Genomic DNA, 21,658 nt, shown 5'->3' on the forward strand with positions numbered 1-21,658 from the left:
GTTTACCGATTAAATATTTGTTGTTTTCAAAGACGTGTGAATAGATCTACCCAAATTTTAAACCCAACCGTTGCACTACAAAAAAAGCCAGCAGACAGAGGAGGCCCCGCACGTGGCTTCCCCCTATTGGAACAAGTCATAAACGAAGCTCTAATCAATCGATCAAACTCATTAGTTGAACTCGATTCAACTACTCGATGAACGCATCATTGGGAATTCCTCACCTAAACCACATTTTCCTACTAACCAAATCTTCTTAAAATCTACACACTTAGTCACCGAAGAAAGCGCGAAGCGCGACCGCTATTACATAGTTATGCCACAGTTGACACACTGTGTTGTTACGGAGAAAGGTCATCCCGCGAATGACCTGGCACCTTAACCAACAGGTAACGCGCGCGGTTTTGGTTATTACTTGGAGAGTTCATGAAGATTCCTCTCGACTCGTCTAAGCTCATCCGCAACGCATCTCCATACGCGGGTGAGTGCACTGGTAAAAAATGAGTTGGTGAATTTATTGAATTATCTTTACGATTTCGAAACAAACACTCGTTCAACCAAATTTTAAACGGTCTTAACTTTAAAATCTGAAGACCATTGAATTCGTTTGTGGTAACTCCAAAGCGATTATACAGACTTTAAGCCATTTTTGTATTTTTATAGTGGTGTATTTTTGTGACAAAGTGTCAAATTTAAAAATCTTAATTATTTTCCAGATCCAAGAACTTTTTTAATGTCCCGGAAACGATCTACAAGTTTTCTAAAACCTAAAAAAAAAACATTATTTTTAATATTAATAATTAATGTTTCAAAAATGCCTATACCTGCTTTCCATGTTTAGTAAAAAAGTGCTGAAATTTCACTATTATTAACCAGTACTTAAATATTTGTTTTAGCCTGTGTACATGTATATATGATTTTTTATTTGACTCATTCGGTGAATCTTCAAAATTAGGATTTGAACATACTGTAAAAGAAACTCTTTAGATTAGATATTTTTGTGTACCTGATATTATTTGTTTTTGAGAGTTCATCGTAAAAGAGAAATGCCTGGTTAATTTGCTATCTATGTAAAAGTATTAAAAAAAATCAAGAAGAAATCTGCTGAGATACAGCCACAAGATAAAAAGTAATCCTCAAGGATTTCTACATTTGTTCTAGAATTAAGATCTTGAATTTATTTTGATTTTGATATGCGAATGAGCAAATATAATTAGGAAGTTTCAGATAACAATGAAATGGGGGATTATGCTTTATAATTTGCACTAGAGCTAAGAATCGTTTAATACCTGCTACAGAAGAAATACATTTTTCAGAAAAATGGCTTCGGAAAAAAATCAAATATTGTCTTACAGAATTTTTTGATTTATTTTAAGATGACAAATTGAATTTGCACCAGAAAATTACTTTGTAATTTTTTCATAAAGTGTACCGTTTTCATACTTGGCATTTTCTGGTAGAAATTTTAGAAAAAATATATTTTTTCAATTTGAAAATTTTTTAAGTGTTTTTTTAAAAGCCCAAATAAATTCGCAAAATTTAACATTTTAACAATAAAAATCGAATTAACAGTTTTCAAGATATCTTAAGTTGAAAAAGAGAGTGGTAATTTGATGACACTGATAAAAAAAAAACATTTTCATAAAATTTAAATTTATAGAGATACCATATACCAGCAAAGTCCAGTCCAGCAAAGCAAATAGCAAAGTCTAAAAAGAATAATTTTTGGAAATTTTCTTAGCTTTTTTGAAAATTGTTTTTGCTGGGAACCTTTTCCTATATAAAATGTTATTAAATTGAAATAAATTGAAAATCAAACAAAAGGAGTTAAAAACCAGAAAAAGGCGCAATTCATTAAACAAAGTAAAGTTATTAACGATTACTAATTCAATTTACATCTTAAAATTAATTGTAAAAGTACCAGATTTTGAACCATCCTAACTCAAGCGCAAAAGATGCTTGTTTTAACCCTCTACAGTCCAACATTGCCTTTAGGCGGGCTTTGATCTAAAAATTCACCAAAAATCATTTTTTTCAACCAATTTTTGAGCTTTAAAAAGCATTTACTATTTGAAAGTTTGACTCGTTTCATGTGATTTTGCCAATAAAAAAAAACTTTGCCAATGCTTTAAAAAATGTATTTTTTTTTCCTGGGATAAACTTTGGCTGTGTTTCTTGCTATCATTTGCTCTATGCCTATGCCTCTAAGCATTTTTTACAATTTTAATGATAATGGTATCGTTCTATAGTAAAACATGTAAAAATCAAGCCAAAAAATCAAAAAGTGACTGCAAAAACACAAACAACTGGATAGGCAAAAGGTATAGATAGGAAGTGGTAGTTTCAGTCAAATACTATCAGAAACAAATCTAAACTAAAAAAACTTAATAAAATACTAAAAATGAAACAAGTAAAATATATAACAGGAGAAGTTATGTTTTTCGCAGAATAAAATTTTCTCAAAATAACCTCCTAAAATTGTAAAAATAAAAAAATGGAAAAAAAAACTTTGAGCAGTAGAGGGTTAATTCTCAAAAACATAACAAACATAAAAAAATAAAACATATTTTGAGAAATTAACTTTACGCGATCAAATTATAATTAAAAAAACGGGAATTTTTATTTTCCGTGTAGTCATTTTTTTCTGATCAAAACTCCAAATCGATAAGAAAAATCAATGAATCAAAAATATACAAAGAAATGTAGGTATGTATGTGAAAATTATAGATAATTTCTCATGAAGAATAGGAAAATTCTGCAAAATTGACCTTTCAATATAAAAGTAAAGAAAATTAAAAGTAATTTTATTTAAAATAGTAAAGATATTTGTCAAAAATTTAAAAAAAAATCCCTTTTAAAACTTTACTAAGATTTAAAAAAAAACTAAAAAACAAATCAAGAAATCGAAAATTGTATGTAATTACAAAGAGAATTGCTCTACAGCAGATTTTTTGACCGTGTTTCACCATCTCGTCCCCGTTGCGCGCGGTTATGAAATTGACCATGTTTCGGAATGTTTAATACTTACAAGACGTGTCACACCGCGGCTCGTGACACTTTGGGTGCTGCGAACCCCGCGTCCCGGTTCGCAGTCGTCGCAGAGGTCGCCGAGGATGATGCGCGCACGTTTTATGTAACGCAATTTGCGGTGAAATTTGGAAGCGCGCTTTAATAGCGGTGATTTATAGCGCGCGATAACCTGAAAAGAACTTCGTTAGCTTCTGCTCTGAAATGTGAACCCGGCTCTGGTGATGAGTTCATAACATGTTCCCGCCGAAATTAGAAGGCTGCCAAACCTCGGTAATTTGAAAATAACGACTTAATTGCAAACCAAGTTGCGTCGAACTTTAACGTGCTGAAAGCACAGTGATCCGTACTGTTTTTGGGGAACACTGAACACTTAATTTGTAAATTTGATACTTAGCCCCCTAATATGAGAAAAAAAAAACACTAACCGGCATACACTTGCATATTTTAGCGGGTTCTTAATGTTGGTGCTTGCTTTTCGCGCCAAAACCTTGACCGTTTGGGGCCCGGGTCGATGGGTTCAACGCTGCGCTTACAGCTCCAGCCGCGATGTTTGTTTATATCCTATGTCATCGCGCGAAGATTCACGTCTATTTTGAGTTTCTTGCAAGAGATGCAAAAGCTAAGCACTTTGGGATTTGAATCCAAGCGCAGTGGCGTAAAAAGAGTTGACTTTGCTAAGAATTTGTTATTACGATTTAAACTACTGTTTCAAATGAAATCAAACAATTGTTTTTAGAATTACACAGTTAAAGCGTCTATTAATTAGCTGTTCCACTGCAAAGCTTCTGATGCTGACGATTTCATCCAAGGACGAAATTTTATCGCATTTCAAAGGCTACGAGCCTCAGAATGCGTAATGACATTCAAATCTGAACGTTTCTTCGCAGCACCAGGAAATGTCACCATAATTAGCGAGTGATGTACGTTATTTAGGCTCTTCAAAGGGTCCACCAGACCATAAAGTTCTAACTTTACTTGTTGCAAGAATCAACCTTAACTATCTTCATTTCAATTCCAGATTCCGTTTCTGGCAGTGGGGCAAATGGATCGAGGTCCGCGTGGACGACCGGCTACCGACGCGCGGAGATCGTCCCGCCCACATGCACTGCGCCCAGCCGGACATCTTCTGGGCCGCCCTGCTGGAGAAAGCTTATGCCAAGTGAGTTTCCCACACCTTATTTAAGGTTTTAAGAATTAAAAATTTGGATTTTTTACAGATTATACGGCGGATACGCCTTCCTCAAGTTCGGAACGGTGGGACGAGCGCTACAGGACTTGACCGGGGCCGTTGTCCAGAGCGTACCACCGAGTGGACCCCTGCTGGGAGGAGCCGTTCCGAGGTCAACCTTGCTGGTCGCAATCAGTGGAGTGGTATGTCAGGGTCATCTTTGTGGTATTTTCCTAACACTTTTTGGGAATCTTTTTCAGGAAAAGGAAACCAAACGGCGTCGATCGGGCCTGCTGTCGGAGCATCCCTACAGTGTAACGGGTCTGGCCAGGGTGCGGGCCAATTCGTCCGATTCTTCGCAGGCCAGTGGCCAGTCCGGGGACACTAGTTTGATACGACTTCGAAGTCCGTGGATCGGTGGCGAGTGGGGAGGAGTCTGGTGTGGAGCCTGGTCCGAGCGGAGCTGGGAGTGGAACGCGCTGAACGAACGGGATCGTGAACTGCTGTCTTCGCGATCGTCCAACGATTGTGAATTTTGGATGTCGGTAAGTGAGTTTCTCTCGAGATTCGTGGTTATCTGGTTGGCGCACATTGGTCCCGACGATTGGGCACTGGAACCGGGTCTTCACACGAGGACTCCCTGGAGAGCAGCTTTGGCCGTTCGGCAGTGGCGTGCCGGATTCAACGCCGGTGGACCACACAAGTTCATCGAGACTACCGCCACGAATCCCCAGTTCAGAATACGGGTCCCAGCTGGACATCCCGCCAAAGCTCACGTAGTGGTAGCCGTTTCTCAAAAGTACGAATGCTACCGCAGTCGAAACTACGAGGACGAGGAGATCGGCTTCACGATCTACGAGGTACCGCCGGGGATGCAACGGGTTACGCCGCAGTACGTCAGCGAGCAGATGCCGCTGGATTTTGCTCCACTGTCAAACTTGAGGGAAATTGCAACCTTCTTCGCGCTACCGGCAGGAGACTTTGTAGTCATGCCCCATTCGCAACAGCATCGGGAAGGTCGTTTCCTGCTGAGGATCTTCGCCGATCAGCACACCGACGTGTGGGAGGTCAACGAAGAAAATCTGGTCATTCAAAACATCGCAGCTGAGTTTTGCGACGAACGGACAATCGACGCCGTAAGTTTTTAAACTAATCTCAACCCTTCAAACCTTCTAACCCACAACCCCCTTCCAGCGAATCCTCTACAAACTGCGCACCCGCTATCCACACGAAATCGACGCCACCCAGTTGCAGGCCATCCTGAAGGCCCACGGCGGAAACAACCGCGGATTTCGAGGCCTCGGCGGGATCAACTGTGGCCCCTCGCTGGAACTCTGTCGAGGAATGCTGGCCCTGCGAGATCCAGCCCTCGGAGGGCGGCTCTCGATCGAGCACGTTCCAGCCCTGATCGGACTGATGCGCTTCTGGAAGGCCGCCTTCCGGCGATGTGGTCCGTCGTCTTCCGGCACCGCCACCATCAGTCGCGGCATCTGGGCCTCGAAGGTTTCGTCGTACTGCTTGCGGGGACTGCTCTGGGCGGGGGGATCTACCGCGAGCAACAAAGTGCTGGAAGCTCTGGTCAGCCGGTTTACCCGGAGCCGGCAAATCACCCTGGAGGGGTATCTGCTGTCGATGGCGCGACTACATTTGGCCCATGGTTTGTGTGACTTTTAATGTTTTAATTCTAGCGTATAAAAATATAAACCAAAATTCAATTTCAGAGCGCTACCACAGTTTGGATGCCAAAGCAAAGGCAAGTCCTTTGTCGCTAGAAGAGGTTTGTTGTTGCTTTAAAACACCTTATGCAAAAAATCTAAAAAATCTCATTTCAGATGATATTGATGACGATCTACTCGTGAGAGCTACTGCTGTAACAACCATAAAAAAACGAGTTGAAGAAGACCAAAGACACCGTGAAGAACCAGGAAGGATGTAGCCGACAAGTTGGGATACAATGCAATATCGATATTATACAAAGTGTTTACGCGCACTCCAAGTAATGCACCGAGAAACGTCTTTTGACTAAACGCAGTCGAATCGATCTGATTAGGGAGAAAGATATATATCACTTACTGAAAAGAGCGAGACTTAAAACAGTGAAAATAAAACGGGAAGTTCTTTACTGACTAACATTAAAACGGAAAGTATTATTACATTGGAAATTTCCTTAAGAGCTAACGTCTATATAGTAATTTATACAAAACCTAGTGGTAAGTGCCTGAAGTAACGTGTTAACATCTATTTTTTATAGCAAAGGTATATAATATATGTTCAGAATGATCAGTTGTTATTATTGAAAATAAATGTTATTTAATTGGAAACGCCGTTTCAAAATGTTGTTGAAAGAAATCCTATGTTATGTCGAAGGAAAATCTCAATCTCAAGCAAAAAAAAATATTACTGATGTGTTTTTTTGAAATTCAAATCTTTACTAATTTTTTTGGAAAATAAAGTCAATCTCTACGTAATTTTTTAATTAAATGAAACTTTGTCCATGCATTCCCCATGTCAATAGAAAGTTTTCCTATTCAAGGCTCCATACAATTTTGCGGGCTGGTCAAGCAAACCGGGCATGGAAAATCTATATCATAATCATTGGAAGTAATTTTCTAATTAATTTGGTGTCTTGAGAAAACTTGATTTATTTATTCAATTTTTAACTATCAAAAGTTGAGTACTCAAAGTACATGTTATTTTCTTTGTTTAAAAATCTGATATGTTTAAGGAAATTAAATAAAAAGTTTAGAATGGTTGAAATCTGGTACCGGTGAAATGAAAAATGAGTTTTTTTTTAAAAAGTCTAGAATATTGTCAAAAATAATTTCAAATGTCATATTTAGATGCAAAATCATTTTTATAACTTTTGATATAGTGTACATTTTTGAAAAATTATCAGTTTTTCACAATTTAAAAATATTTCACAAAATACTTCGTCAATTTAAAAATACTTAATTTAAAAATACATCATGATACTAATTTTATTATAGGGATAATTTTATTTTAGGTATAAAAAGTCAAATAAATATTCAGGATTTTAAAAGTGTACCTAAAACGTGTATCATTCGTTAGTTGGTATCAGGAATGCATGGACAAAATTTCATTCTAAAATGAAAAATGTGGTATAAAATAAAAAAAAATGCGAATTTCTAAAAAAAACATTGAAACTATAATAAAATATCTGATTTTTTATATTGGGAACTGATAGAATACCTAGTTGCTTAGATAACGTCATGTGAATAACAAAGCTCAACATTTTTTAAGGCAATGTGATCAACTGATTTTTTATTCGTCATGGTCTGGCAAAAAAAATACGTTATTTCAGGCATAAAATCTATGGAATTATTTTAAAAAACCTAGCGCCTCCATGGCACTTATAAATGGAAAATTAACTCATTCTTCATTCATTCTTACAAGGGAGATTCAATGTAGGCGCATGGTTTTTTTTAAAATCATTTCATAGAATTTATTGCCGAAATTTGAGCAAAAATTTATTTATCTTAAACTTTTTGATCATCATTGTCCAAAAAGGAAAAAGGCTCAGTTATAGGACAAAACTTTTTTTAGTGGTGCTTACTCGTCAACAAATTTTTCAAAAGACCATTTTTTCCAACAAAAGATGACTTCTGTTTCGCAGTATGTACTCAAACTTAACAGACTTGCTTTAACAAGAAACCGACAACCAAATGAAAGCAAGCAGTGAATTTCACTAAAAATTGATAGGCAAAATACGTAAAGATTTATAATGAGTGAAATATTTTTTTTTTTCAATTTTCCCTGATACATACCTAGTACTTTATTTAAATTAATTAAAATTAGTTTGATCCAAATCCAAAATTAAAAATGAAAAAAAAATCTAGAGAACTGCTTAAAAGAAGTTGCTATAGTAGTTGTTCGGAGCGGACTGTAGATTTTGCATTTAACTGCCGGCGGACTTGGGGAACCGGTTTTGGGAGGATCGGAAATTTCGCAAGCAAACAGAAACACTAGATTTCTCTTCACTAATTTCTATTTACTACTAAAATTAACTAGGTAAAAGATGTTTTCTAGCGTTCTTCCGACGATCGCGACGCGCTCGACTTGACGTCCGACCGGTTCGGCTGCTTGCGACAAACTTGCTCGTTTCGCGCACATTTCTCGTTCTCTCCTCCTTCGTTGCGCGCCAAAATCTTTTCTCATGATCGTCGTCGTGCGTCGTTCGTTCTCCCTTTCGCTCAGGCCGTCGTCAACGGCGCGTTGTTGCCGCGCACGTCGTTTCGCGCGATCCCTTCCTCTCTTTACGGCGTCGTCGTCGACGCGCTGTTGCCAGCTCTGTCTCGCTTGCTGCCGAGCACACGTCGTTGCGCGCGTCTTTTCCGCTGTTGGCAACGACGCAGGCTGGGTTGCCACCTTCGTGGCAGTTGTCATCACAGCAAGCGCAGTGCTGCCAAAACCAAACCAAATTTTCTTCGAGCTGGCGCTGTCAGGCTCGAACAGTAGTGAAGTAGTCTTACTTGTCATGAATCGAAAAAATATGCTTTTTGGTATGTTTTCATGTAATTGTAGACATTTTCAAATTTTAATAGTAACATTTATCATTCAATGTAAAATTTGTAGATCATTCAAATCTCAGCTTTTGCAGTTAGTCCTATATTTTCTTTCAACAAAAATGTATAACTGACGATTTTGACCGCATCTAAAAAAAAAATACTTTCATATTAAATACCCTCAACAATTGCCAGCTTACCCCAGACTAAAGCTAAGCACACTGATTCATTTGGCATCCCATGAATCGTTGCATAACTGTAGGCTTATTTGAATTAATCTGAACAATTCGGTGAAATCATGTCGAGCCTTTTTTTTATAAATGGCAATTAAGCTAATTATTCTCTACACTTTATTATCCTCATCTAAAATGCCTCGATCCTGCTCACTTAACGTCCCATTAAAGCTCCCAACCTCCCTCCTGAACCGCGTTATCCTCACAAACGCACTCTCATCAAACGGCCTGGGACCCACAATTCTACCAAACATCCGCTGCGCCTCAAACTCTATCGGAATATCAGCCCTCCCGCCAAACCCGTCACTATGGATAGCTTTGTGAACCCGACTTCCGGTAGCACCAGCGGCAAAATCTTCCCTTATCATATCCGCCGCTTTCTCGCCGATACCGTACGCCACCGCGGCTGTATGCGCCGCCGGAGGTTCCGGAACGATTCCGATGTCAACCACGCGTAGCCGACCAACGCCGTAGACACGAAGTCGGGCGTCTACGACCGCTTCCGGGTCCGTTGGTGGGCCCATTTTGCAGGTGGCGACCTGTGGAAATTGTTGGGTAAGATTTCTAGAAATTTTTCAGGAACTTCAGCTTACCTGATGATGGAAGGTCGCCGTCAAAACGCGCACGTGGCATCGCCAATACTCGTGGGTGTTGAATTCGAGCTGCTCGCAGCCTGGTACCTTTCGCGAGTACAACTCAACGCCAAGCTCACGAAATGCTGGCTGTGAGGTAACCCGAATCGCTTCCTCAATTCCATACGCTAGGGCATCCAGATCGCGATCATCCTCAAAGTATTGATACTCAAATCGGGGATGCTGGAAGGGATTGCGTGACTTCAAGCGCAGCTTTCCCTTCGTCCTGGGCTTCAACAGCAGCGGAAGGTACATGAACGATCGCACGTTTCGAATCGGTCGGAAGTAGCCGTCGTACGTTTCGTTGGACAGTCGGAACGCCGTGGCAGTGCCTGGACCGGAATCGAAATCAATCGACGTGAAGGCCTGCATGATTTCGACGTCCGGAAGGCCGGGATCGGGGCTTTCCGCGACCGGGGTCTTGATGTACATCAAGCTCTCCACCGAATTGGTTGTGAAGAGTCCGCGCCCGTTTATGTACCGGATTATGTTACGCAGGTTGATGTTGTCGTCCAGCTGGATGAAGTTGTCGATGGGCTTCTTGACTAGGTAGACTGGACCGAACGTTCCCGGATGTTCGTACAACTGCTCCCCGACTGGAAGATTCTGAATGATTGGTATGCCCAAGCTTTCCAGATGGTTGGTAGGCCCCACTCCAGACAGTATGAGCAGTTTGGCACTTTCAAAAGCTCCAGCAGATAGGATGACCTCCCGGTTGGCCTTCACCTTAAAGACCTTCTTATTTCTCGAGAAAAGCACGCCGGTGGCTTCCTTGGAAACTAAAAATCAGAAATCAAAGTTCAAAATTTGACCTTGGCTAAAACCCCCAACTCTCATACCCGGGTCGATCAACACCTTGGTGGCCCAAGCCTTTGTCAGAATGTGCAGATTCTTGCGCGTCGCAATCGGGGCCAAGTACGCAGTCCCGCTGGTGACCCGCGTGCCTCGCAGCGTTGTGGCCTGCAGATACGACACGCCGATAAGTTCGCCCGCGTTGTAGTCCAGATATCGATAGCCGGCCTGCTGGGCACTGCGGACGAATGCGTGCGCCACTTTTGACCTGTACAGAGCGGGGGATAATTGCACGATGGATATTTAAATAAGATGAATAAAATGTGATTGCATAATCGGAATAAAAGAAATGCAACAATATGTACAGAGAGGAAAGGTCGTTGCGATAATTTCAACAGATTGTCGTGCACATACCGCACCGCTACGACGACGGGCGGTGGACAACAGTAGGAAAATCATTAAGTTCCATCTAGGAGTGGGTACAATAAACCTGTTTTTATTGATCAGTAGTTCAACGTTCAGCTTCCTTTTGCAGCAACTTTCATCGGGGTTGTTGCATTGGTGAATTAACACGTTGATGGGTAATTAACCAGTTTTAACCATCAGTTTACAGTGTTTGCTTTTCAAGTTTAACGTGAAGAATTTCATCATTGTCATGATTTTTCCTTCAAAGATATAAATTTTGCGTCACTTTCAATATTTTGACAAAATTCCTTCAACAAGTTGTTTAGAATAGTGCCCTACACATGCTGATTCCTTTTGGTAACGATTATCCCATTCCTTGTTAAGTTATGGAAATCGTCATTAATCAATGATTGCCAACTAGGACGACAATGACTATGCCACAAAAGTATATAAATTTTGAAGCACAATTGATTTAGATCAAAAATTCCTTCAGTGGCTTCAAGAAGGCAACAACCGGCACATGCTGATTCCTTTTGGTGCTGAAATTTGTAAAATTGAATTTAATACACAATTTTTTATAGTGATGATTAATTTTCTTTGAAAATGATCAACGGCTTGCCCTTAATCAAAAATGTATAAAACGGACTTGTTTAAAAGATATTTCCAACTCTAGAATGAAGATAAGATATAAATTTATCTTAGAAAATAAACACTTTTTATACTGCACCCGAAATTTAGAATCGAGGGAATCATTCTCACAAAATTTATTGAGGGCTCAGTGCCAAAATCGAAAGAGTAATGCTACCAACTCACACCATCATAACAAATGTGTTCATTCGTTAATTGAAACAATAAATCTCCAAGAAGTGTCATACATCGACATCTGAACCACTCCATAGTTACCAAGCTGTGGTGGCCGAGGCAGTTAAGGTGAAATGCCTTCAAATCCGATTTGGGCTTCTTCTTATTTTTCTTCTTCTTCATAATCATTGAAATCATTAATCATTATCAGTATACTTGTGTTGGTAAGACTATCACAAATACCAACACACACCGTGTTAGTGTTTGTGTGCTTACGGAATGTTTATCAAACACAATATTTTTGTTTTGTTAGATGGAAAATGTAAACATTGATTTAAAAAAAAAAGATAATTCACATTGCGTTGCAAAATTGTATCAAAAAAAATAATAACCTGCAATCAAAAATCCTAACTTTAAAATGGAATCATGTTCTATTCTTAAGGAGAGGTACCGTCATCTGTGGCAAATCGGGACTACAGTCTGAATAGGGACAGTAGTGTTTAGAGCACTTCAAGGTTTCACATTTTGAAGTGGATCTACACATTTTGGTGGACTTAATCTGTTGAATCAAAATATTGTGCTCCAACATGGTTAAAACTTCTGCCCCAATTCGCCTCATGTGTCCCGATTCGCCCCAGTTGACGGTACCTACGACTACCTAGCTCACGGTCTGCGGGCACAACTTTCGCTGAGCGATATAATTCGGCCCGCACTCTAGAAAAATCATCTGAGGCCAGCCCCGGGAGGCGCATTGTTAAAATTTAATAAAGTTTTTATTTGGCAGTTGCAATTATATTTTATTGTGTATTTTCCTCGACTTGTTCTCGTCGGAAGGCCGGGATTTTACAGACGTGCAAGTCTGCACGAAGAATCGGCCGGTGTTGTGTTTAATCACCCTGATTTTCTCCATGTACTCGACCGTCGCCCGAAAATGTCCACATCAATCGTCCAAAAAGCAGAACCGCTCAAACTCGTCGACGATCCTAAGCGGGGTTAGCTCTTTGCGATCGCTCTGTTTCAGCAGCCACATTTCTGGGCTCACACCGAAAGGTAAACCGGATTCACGGTGCCGGAAGCGACTTGAACCGACGAAACTTTCGTTCGACAGGATCCGCCAAAAATTCCGCAAAAACGGTCGTACTTCCCAAGAGCACTTCACTGGCAAACCGATTAAACGCTCCGGCTGTTGCTAACCAAAAGTACGGCCCAAAGGTGGTCCCGTGTCGCCATGATTTTGTCCACAAAGAACTGACCTTTTCAGCCTGAAATTATAAAAGTTTGCATTAATCTCGAACCTCTTTCGCAATCTCTTGAAAATCAACCGAAAATGTTCCGTAACAGCCTGTTGCACCACCGGACCCATGTGGACCAGTTCGACTCAGGCCACAAAGCAGTTCCAATCCAGATTGTAAAATCCATGCCCAATGGCTGAGTTGGCTGAACTTCAACAGCAGCGCCGGAACCAACGCGTTCACATCGTTTGGACTCCAAAAGGGAGTTCGCTCCGACAGTGGTCCAGCAATTCAAAATTCGGAGAGGGCGCCGGAAGTGCATCCCAACAGGCGAGTCTTTCGACTGTTTCGTAGAGTCGGGCGATCATCTCCAAATTGTCATCGTCCGACGATGGTAGGGTCAGCTTGGTTGGAGTTCTTCGGGTCCTTTGTCGGGATTCGCACGGAATATCCACAAAAGACTACGCCACTTGGCCGCTTGACGACGGAACACTTTTCGGGGACTTGCTCTGCTTGAAAATACCAAAGCGGACACGGTCGCAGGTTTTAATTCCCCTGCAGCTGGTTTGTTTTGCTAACGAATGTTTTGTTTTTGTTTTCTAACCTCAGCCGCATGACAAGACAGCGGTGGCAGTGCCAGTGATGCTAGTTAGAGTGTGGCTAAAATATAACTGTCGGATTTTTTTTTTCGTTTCAGATGCTCCTTTTTGCTAACCAAAATTGTGTTTTCTTGCAAAGTTAGTTGATAAGTTCCTTTTTCATTAAATACGAAAACAACAAGTATATTTTTACTAATATTAAATTCGTTTTGTTTTATATCGTACATTTGACTGGCAACACTTTCTACATCTTCTTTGATAAATGTTTGGATAGGGCTTGTTCTGATTTATTTCGGTGAAAGAGGCTGTGTTTCAGTACGTTTTTTTGAAATGTTCATTTAGAAATGATGGATTTACACATACTAAGAAAGTTTGGTGTGTACGTACAGAGGCGGCGAAAAGAACACTTTTTTCAATCGGTTGCTCGGGTTCAGTGAAAATCGGCAGATTGTGATCGAAAATTTTTGATTTCGTCGGTTCAAAAGTTGTGTTCCGGAAGATTTGAACAAATTAAGTTGAGTGAAATCGTTTGAAGCCTGTCCGACCAAGGGAACATTAGAAATTTATGGAAATAATGTAGTGACCAAGTTTGTGAAGAAGAAGCGGCAAAATTTGGAAGACACAGGAAGAAAAAGAAGACCCCTCTGGAGAAAAAATTGTGCAGCCGATTATTTCGGAGTTTATTCGAGTTTTAAGCAAAATTATGGAAGAATGTGCATTAATTTAGATAGCCAATGGAGATGAAAGTATGGAGTTCACTTTTGAGAAAGGTAGGTTGTTAAATATTGATGCAAGAGCTAATTTTCTGGAAGTGTGATTTTTTCGATGGTAAAGGCTAAGGTTGCGCAACAAATCATTAAAGGAATTTAAGGGCAAGTGACGGCAGCCTTTTCGGCCATATTTAGGATGTGCTCCAATTTCACCTTAAGTTACTGGGTTAGTCTGCCAAAGGGCTCTGGTTTAATTCCCGTACTTGACACTTTTAGTTTTTTGTTAGACGGATGAACTTTTTCTTGTAAATGAACCTCGTGAGAATAATTCTCTCACTCATCTCGAGCTTAGTCATCTGTGTGTTTTGGGTGTATATAAAATATCTTTGAATAACAAACAATAATAGATACCTGCAAATCCAATACGATTGTAGCTCTCATAACAAAGTTTGAAAATCTGAAAAAATTACCACAGATTGAAAAATACGTTTTTAACATAAATGATAAATATCACGTTTTTACAGTTCTTTAGGGTCATAATAATTCAGTAAAATTATGGTCTAAAAATTTGATATCGTTGCAGTTGTAGAACATAAAACAACAGATCCGTTTCTAGATCAGTTCTTACTTTAAAAAAATTATGTTGAGTAAACGCATTGCTTATATAAATTTCATCAAATTTGCCGAAATTGCTTTTTGATTTCAAAAATAAAGATATGTATTGAAGTTAGAAATAATTTTCCAAAAAAAGCGGGTTTCATCAAAATCTTGAAAAACCATTTTTTTGTACTAAAGGCGGTTAATTGAAAATGCTTTTCTTCGTAATGACGCTTACGTCATATAGTTAAATCAACGAAAATTATTGGTTTTGATTTGATTTGATGTGATAACCAACAGGGCCACAAGGATGACCTATGCTTGTAAATTAAAGTGATCCCGCGTAGACGGAAATAACTTGGGTATAAAATTTCTTAATATTTGAAAATTCTAGGCCAATAACATTTTATGTTATTTATAACAGGATTTGTTATTCATCATTTCAATAACATGTCACAAATTTCAAAATATAATCAAATAATTCCCCAACAGTGTACGGATTTTGGTTTAGCAAGAGTTAGTAGCCTTAAATTTATGATGCCAATCTTTTGTCAATAATTTTCAGAAAATAAACCTTTTCAAATAAATTTTACACAAAATTGCAACAATTCAGTTGAAAATAAACTATTAAAATTTTGAAGTTTGAATATTTGAAATGCCGTAACATGCTTCAAGGAAATATGGATTCATCATTATCTTTTTTTTTGTTATTGAATTGTTATTGCAATAACAGACTAATAATATTTTCTAATTTAAACTTTAACAAATCTTTGTTATTATTGTTTGTTATTTTAACAGCTAATCATCATCATCCTAATAATAGTTGAAGTTTATCTTCCATAGCGAAAAATGTAATTCCCAAGCTGTATAGGCTTTCAACAAATATCAGACCAATAATTTTTTTTTATGAAAACATAAACTGCTATTCTACTCATATGCAAAAATGGATTTTTCAAGAAGATTCCATAACGTTTTATGTTATTTTAATACCGTCAGTGGGGGTGACATTGGGTCTGGGGGGTGAGATTGGGTCAAAGTGATTTTTTACGGATTTTGCCATTTCTCAGGTTATTCTCAATGAAACTGAATTCTGTTAAAGGGGTTGTGTAGGGGACATCTTAAGATGACTTCGCTGAAAAAAATCTCGTTCCTAGAACAACCCAAAATGTTTGAAAATCTCCACTTCAAACATTGTAGCGTGTCAATACGATTCCCTCGAACAAGAAACGCTGTTGGATGACTTGTTTTTATTATAACGTTGTATTTGCGAATCATTTTAGTTTCATTTGACCCAATGTCACCCCCTCTAAGGGGTGAGATTGGGTCAATTTTCAAACTATTGGCATTTAAGGTAGTGATCATCAAAATCCACCATATTTTGGGAAAATGTTAGTAAACTATCTAAGAACAAATCTACGTTGAAAGATTTTCGATGTTATTTAAAATGTTTTTGTTATTAGGAAATTACGAGAGGTGTATCGTTTTTTGACCCATAGTCACCCCCACTGAAGGTAGTCATTGTTATTGAAATGGCATGAATTTTGTTATTATCGTCTGATCGGGATTAAATTGAATTTTCATAGGGAATTTTGAAATTTGCCATTTTTAATTTTCTGAAATGGCTGTATTTTAGGACTTAAGTGACAAAAACTAGTTATTCAAAAACTAAAATTGTTCAGAAAGAAATTGCCCACAAGATATTAGTCTTGGCGGCAATTTTTTTTCAGATGGTTTTTTGAGAGAAATTTGTAAAAAATCCAGACAAACATAATCATTTTTCCAACTGTAACATGCTGCCAATGGAAAATGCCGACTTCCTGGATCATTAAGAACGCACAACATTATTGATAGGACTCTTAACTATGATTTAATGTGAAATATGGGGCAATTTGAACAATTTGTATGGCAACTTGTATGGAAAATCTAATGATGAAAAATTGATTCAACCAAATCAAAAAATACAAATTTCAAAATCGTGAAATAATTTGCGAAATTCTAGAGAATTGCTCTTTATGGAGAACAACCACAGTTGATTGAGCTTTTGCAATGCTAATTTTGAGATCCTTCGACCTTGGTACAACAGGCTCTGCAATTTGCAGATTGCGCTTTGCTAAGGTGTGGTCCAATGCACCAAGCTGGATTAAAAATGCCATGAAATTAGTTTTCGATGCTCAGGACAGGTTAAATCTATTTTCAATATTTTTCCAACACACTACAACAACACAAAACATAAACAAAATCACACAACATTGCAGCCGATGTTGCAACAACCATTTACAAGCCTGCACTACCAGTCTCTCTGTTCACCGGGTGGACACACCACTTTTCTTCGGAGCTGCTCTTGCACGGATCACTTCTTAGATCGCACACACATTCCGCCACCCATTTCACCGAGAGTGTAGAAGGAGGAGGTGGTACTGGCACAGCTGGGCAAGTGATCATAAAACCCAACTGGCTTTTTTGCAAAAAAAAAAAATACTATTTCACAATAATTCCACGCAGACCGTTTTGCCAGAGTTGAGCTAGAAAACTGCATCACGTCTCGATCGTCCGAACATGAGCAGACTTCATTTGGAGTTTGTTTTTACCTGAACGGACAATCTTCCACAGACAAGGGCCCATTTTTGCCGTGGAATCCGTTATCTTCAAAGTCTCGGATGTTGGCCCGTTCCGATCGAATGTGGTAGGGAAGGATCTCGTCCCAGCTCCAGCCGGGATTTCCTGCTCGAGCCCACCCATCGTAATCTCTTCGATTTCCGCGGGTGTGGATCATGTAGTTGATGATCGACGATCCTCCGACGCCCTTGCCGTGGGGCCAACTGCACTTTTGATCCCACAAGCCTTGGCATCCGATCGATTGCACTTCACTTTCGTACGCAAAGTTGTAGTCTGTGGCTTGGAGATTCGGAGCTGCAAGTGGAATATCTGTGAAGATGGGTAGTTCACCCTTGCCAGCTTCCAACAGCAGGACGGTCACTTTGGGGTTATCACTTAGGCGCCTTGCCAAAACAGATCCCGCTGGACCAGCGCCCACAATGACGTAATCGTAGCTGCGGCGAAGCTTTGCATCGCCATAGTGGATGCCCCAGAAGCGAGTGAAATCGAAATAATTCCCGATCGTTCTATTGTCACTGCCTAAGGTAAGACACTCCAAAACTGGTACGATTGCGACAATCGCAACGATCCACGTCAAACCACGCTGATGCGCCATAATTTAAGGCGATTCACATCACTTAGAACCGGGACCGGATGGTGCGATTAAGAATTCTTCGTACGCGCCGAAAACACTCCAAATTTGTCGACCGACCAGAGACACATCCTTTTTCGAGAAAGAAAGACCAACTAACCGTCCCGGTCAACGTTCGTGATAAAACTGCACTCACTTTAAATGCATCATGCAGAAATTTTGCTGCACCACGCGCAAGTGGGGTGGCCCAAGAAATACCAGTCTTCACACTGGTTCTCTTCTGGAGTGGAAAGATACTATCGCGCTGCACTGAGCAGAACGCAGACTTAGTTTTTGAAGCAAGTGGTGGGTAAATTAACGATTGGAAAATGAAAGTTGATCGAAACCTGACGTGGTCTCTTACCTGAACGGACAATCTTCGACGGATACCGATCCATTCTTGCCGTGGAATCCGTTGTTTCCAAAATCACGAACATTTTCTCGTTCCACCTTCACATGATAGGGTAGCATCTCGGCCCAGCTCCAGCCAGGATTCCCAGCCAGCGCCCAGCCATCGTAGTCCCGCTGGCCACCTCTCGTGTAGATCATCGAGTTGATGATGGTAGAACCTCCAACGCCCTTCCCGTGCGGCCAGTTGCACTTTCTATCCCTCAGCCCCTGACATCCAAACTTTTGCACCTCACTTTCATATCCGAAATTGTAATCCGTTGCCTGCAGGAACGCAGTCGTCAGCGGAACATTTGTGACCAACGGTAGTTCACTTCTACCAGCTTCCAACACCAGGACGGTCACTTTAGGATCCTCAGTAAGCCGGTTAGCCAGAACAGACCCCGCCGGGCCTGCCCCAACGATGACGTAGTCGTACTTGGGCCGCAGCAGTGGATCTCCATAATTGATGCCGAAGAACTTTGTGAGATCTATAAAGTCATCGAGCTTGAAGTTTCCCTTTTCAGCAGACAAGAAACTAAAAAGCGATGCCACTAGAATGAAAATCCTCTTCAATTTCACCATTCTTCCAACTTTAACTACCACTAAGGCCAACGAATTCGAACGAACTGATCCTGCCGTTCTCCAAGTACTGCTCAATTCTGGTCCAATTTTCGGTTGCGAAAACCCGAAATCCTTCGAACCTGCAGGTGAATGTAGTTCTGGCGCGCAACGAAACCATCGTCATTATGTAACGCGGGGAAAGAACAAGGGCGGAGAATTTCAATGCTGGCCAAAATAAACTATAAGGTCAATCGACATCTGGCCCAGATTCTGAATTGAATGCCAAAGGGAAGTGGCAAGGTTGGGACCTGTGCCTGGGAGAGTGACTACCGTAAGAATATAAAAGTTGAAACAGGTGAGTTATCTTCTGCAGCTTGTTTCTGATTACCGTTTTCTGGGGTGAATTGGGACAGCAGTTTAAGTCTTATTACTGCACAATATTTGGGTCTTTTAGAATGGTTTCGGATAGAACAGACACAGAACAATAAAAATAGTGCATCGTTTTCTAATTTTAAAGATTTCAAGTACTCTAAAATTTGTTGTCCTTATTCAGACTGTAGTTCCGATTTGCCCCAGTTGACGGTACGGATTTTTTCATGGATGGATTCTAAAATAATCTAAAGCAAAAATAAAGTAAACATAATTTGGTAATTTATTATGAATTATGTTATTAATTTGTATGCAGATTAATTTACGACGATTCATTGTCCTCCTTGATCATATCGGCGGCCTTCTCGCCAATCATGTAGACGTAAGCCGAAGTGTGCCCCAACGGGGAAACCGGAATGACACTGGCGTCAACTACTCGCAGCTTCCTGAGACCCCGTACTCTCAACCGCTCATCCACAACAGCACTTGGATCCGAATCGTTGCCCATTTTGCAGGTTCCAACCTGGCGATAGATGACATAATTTGAATAATAAGACTTAATTAATTACTAACATGTCGTTACATAATGCCACACCGACGTGGTCATGGTCCGCACGTAACAGCGCCAGTAGTCGTCATCTTCGATGGCGTATCGCTCGCAGCCGGGAACCTTTGTCCGGTATAGCTCTACGCCAAGTTCCCGGAAAGGCTTCTGGGCGGTGATCGCTAATGCCGTTTTGATTCCGTGAACTAACGCTTGCAGATCGCGATCGTCGTCGAAGTATTGATATTGAAAGTTGGGATGGTGGTAGGGATTGGTGGACTTCAGCGTCAATGACCCCTTCGTTTGGGAGTGCAAAAGCACTGGGAAGTACATGAAGGACCTCTTGTTGAATAGGGGCTTTGCGAACGCTTTCATAGTTTTGTTGTTGAGGTTGAAGAAACGCTGTACCGAAGGACTGGAATCAACTTGTAGTGCAGCAGCAAGTTGCATTATTTCTACATCTGGTATTGCTGGATCTGGATGTTCTGAGACGGGCGTCTTTATGAAAGATATACCTTCAGCAATGGGGATTGTCAATGGTCCGACTCCAAACATGTATTTTACTGAATTGTTCAAATTAATCATTGTTTCAAAATTGATGTTATTATCGATAGTTTTGTTTACGGTAAACAGTGGTCCTAGTACTCCAGGGTGATCATAAAGAGTCTGGCCAACAGGTAAGTCCTGAATCACTTTTAATCCTAGCTCAGACAGATGATTGTTTGGTCCTATGCCAGATAACATCAACAGCTTTGCACTACCAAACGTCCCAGCCGAGAGAATCACCTCCCGTTTTACTGCAACTCTAAAAGTTTGTTTATTTCTTGTGTACTCGACACCAAATGCCATTTTTGTAGCTTCATCAATCAGCACTTTGGTTGCCCAAGCTTTGGTCAGCACGTGCAGATTTTGACGATCCTGGATAGGGTTCAAGTACGCTCTTCCAGCGGACCATCGCTTTCCCTGTTGCATCGTGAACTGAGCGTAAGATATCCCAGACTGTTCCTTGCCGTTGTAATCCAGGAATGGTAGACCAATCTGTTGACCACTCTCCACGAACGCATCAACCAGTTTCGTTCTGTACGGAGAGTTCTCTACCGGCAAATAACCACCTGTTCCGCGCATCTCATCAAAGTCTCGAACCTTTGCATCTTCAACCTTCTCGTAGTACGGAAGCACTTCGTCGTAGCTCCAACCGGTCAGGTTCCACGCGTCAAACTCCCTTCGATTCCCTCTCGTATAAACCATCACGTTGATGATGGTGGAACCACCAAGTCCACGTCCGGCATGCCAGGCACACCGGCGACCTTCCGTCGCTAAACACGCCCCCCGTTGAGGCTCCGTAAGATATCCAAAGTTGTAGTCCGTCGACGGCTGGAACGAGACGGCACCGGGCACGGTTTGAATTGTTGAGATTTCCGGTTTCCCTAACTCTAGCAGAAGCACTGAGATGGTGGGATCTTCCGACAGGCGATTGGCCAGGACACACCCGGCAGGACCAGCACCGACCACTATGTAATCGTACTCGTTTTGAAGAACTGGTTCAGGGTCGCCATACGCCATTCCGAAGTATTTGGAGAAGTCAATGAAATCTCCCAAAGTTTGGTTTCCATGCTTTCCTAGCTTTGTAAGGTATGATAGCAACTGGCTATGACTGCCGGTAATTAAAGCCAGCAAAACAATCCAATTTAATCCACTCATCTCGACTGCAGAACTGGTAGTGCATCTAGGCTTCACAAAACAGCTTTATTTTGCAGCATGATATCAATTCAAACGATCGAGTTCTAACAATCACGGAAGGGATTTAATTTTCAACCAAATTTATATTCAAGGCTTTGCTAGCAGG

The 21,658-nt window shown here is 40.5% G+C and overlaps 3 protein-coding genes across 4 annotated transcripts in view; 1 reads left to right on the forward strand and 2 right to left on the reverse strand.

Moving 5' to 3' along the window:
* Positions 1-6,519, forward strand: part of LOC6051215 (calpain-11) — a 156,886-nt gene extending 150,367 nt beyond the window's left edge. Inside the window, exons 6-11 of the mRNA XM_038251683.1 lie at positions 4,049-4,189; positions 4,248-4,401; positions 4,459-5,334; positions 5,393-5,855; positions 5,920-5,975; positions 6,031-6,519. Of these exons, the coding sequence (XP_038107611.1) occupies positions 4,049-4,189; positions 4,248-4,401; positions 4,459-5,334; positions 5,393-5,855; positions 5,920-5,975; positions 6,031-6,057 (1,717 nt within the window). The 3' untranslated portion in view covers positions 6,058-6,519. The remainder of the gene's footprint in view (positions 1-4,048; positions 4,190-4,247; positions 4,402-4,458; positions 5,335-5,392; positions 5,856-5,919; positions 5,976-6,030) is intronic.
* Positions 6,520-8,868: 2,349 nt separating this feature from the next.
* On the reverse strand, positions 8,869-18,964 carry LOC6051214 (glucose dehydrogenase [FAD, quinone]). Of its 2 annotated transcripts, none has more exons than XM_038257645.1 (4): positions 18,313-18,964; positions 10,426-10,646; positions 9,548-10,365; positions 8,869-9,493 (listed from the first exon to the last, which is right to left on the reverse strand). In XM_038257645.1, exons 1-4 carry the CDS (start codon positions 18,918-18,920, stop codon positions 9,065-9,067), a joined length of 2,076 nt encoding a protein of 691 aa, XP_038113573.1. In that variant the 5' UTR covers positions 18,921-18,964; the 3' UTR covers positions 8,869-9,064. The 2 variants fall into 2 exon arrangements, with proteins under 2 accessions (XP_038113573.1, XP_001867690.2); XM_001867655.2 differs by lacking the exon at positions 18,313-18,964 and adding an exon at positions 17,311-18,071.
* Positions 18,965-19,590: 626 nt separating this feature from the next.
* LOC6051212 (glucose dehydrogenase [FAD, quinone]) lies at positions 19,591-21,375 on the reverse strand. The gene is made up of 3 exons (XM_038257381.1): positions 20,437-21,375; positions 19,852-20,109; positions 19,591-19,791 (listed from the first exon to the last, which is right to left on the reverse strand). Exons 1-3 carry the CDS (start codon positions 21,373-21,375, stop codon positions 19,591-19,593), a joined length of 1,398 nt encoding a protein of 465 aa, XP_038113309.1.
* Positions 21,376-21,658: the final 283 nt, after the last annotated feature.

This window comes from Culex quinquefasciatus, chromosome 2 (assembly GCF_015732765.1).
Source record: "Culex quinquefasciatus strain JHB chromosome 2, VPISU_Cqui_1.0_pri_paternal, whole genome shotgun sequence".
Classification (NCBI taxonomy): domain Eukaryota; kingdom Metazoa; phylum Arthropoda; class Insecta; order Diptera; family Culicidae; genus Culex; species Culex quinquefasciatus.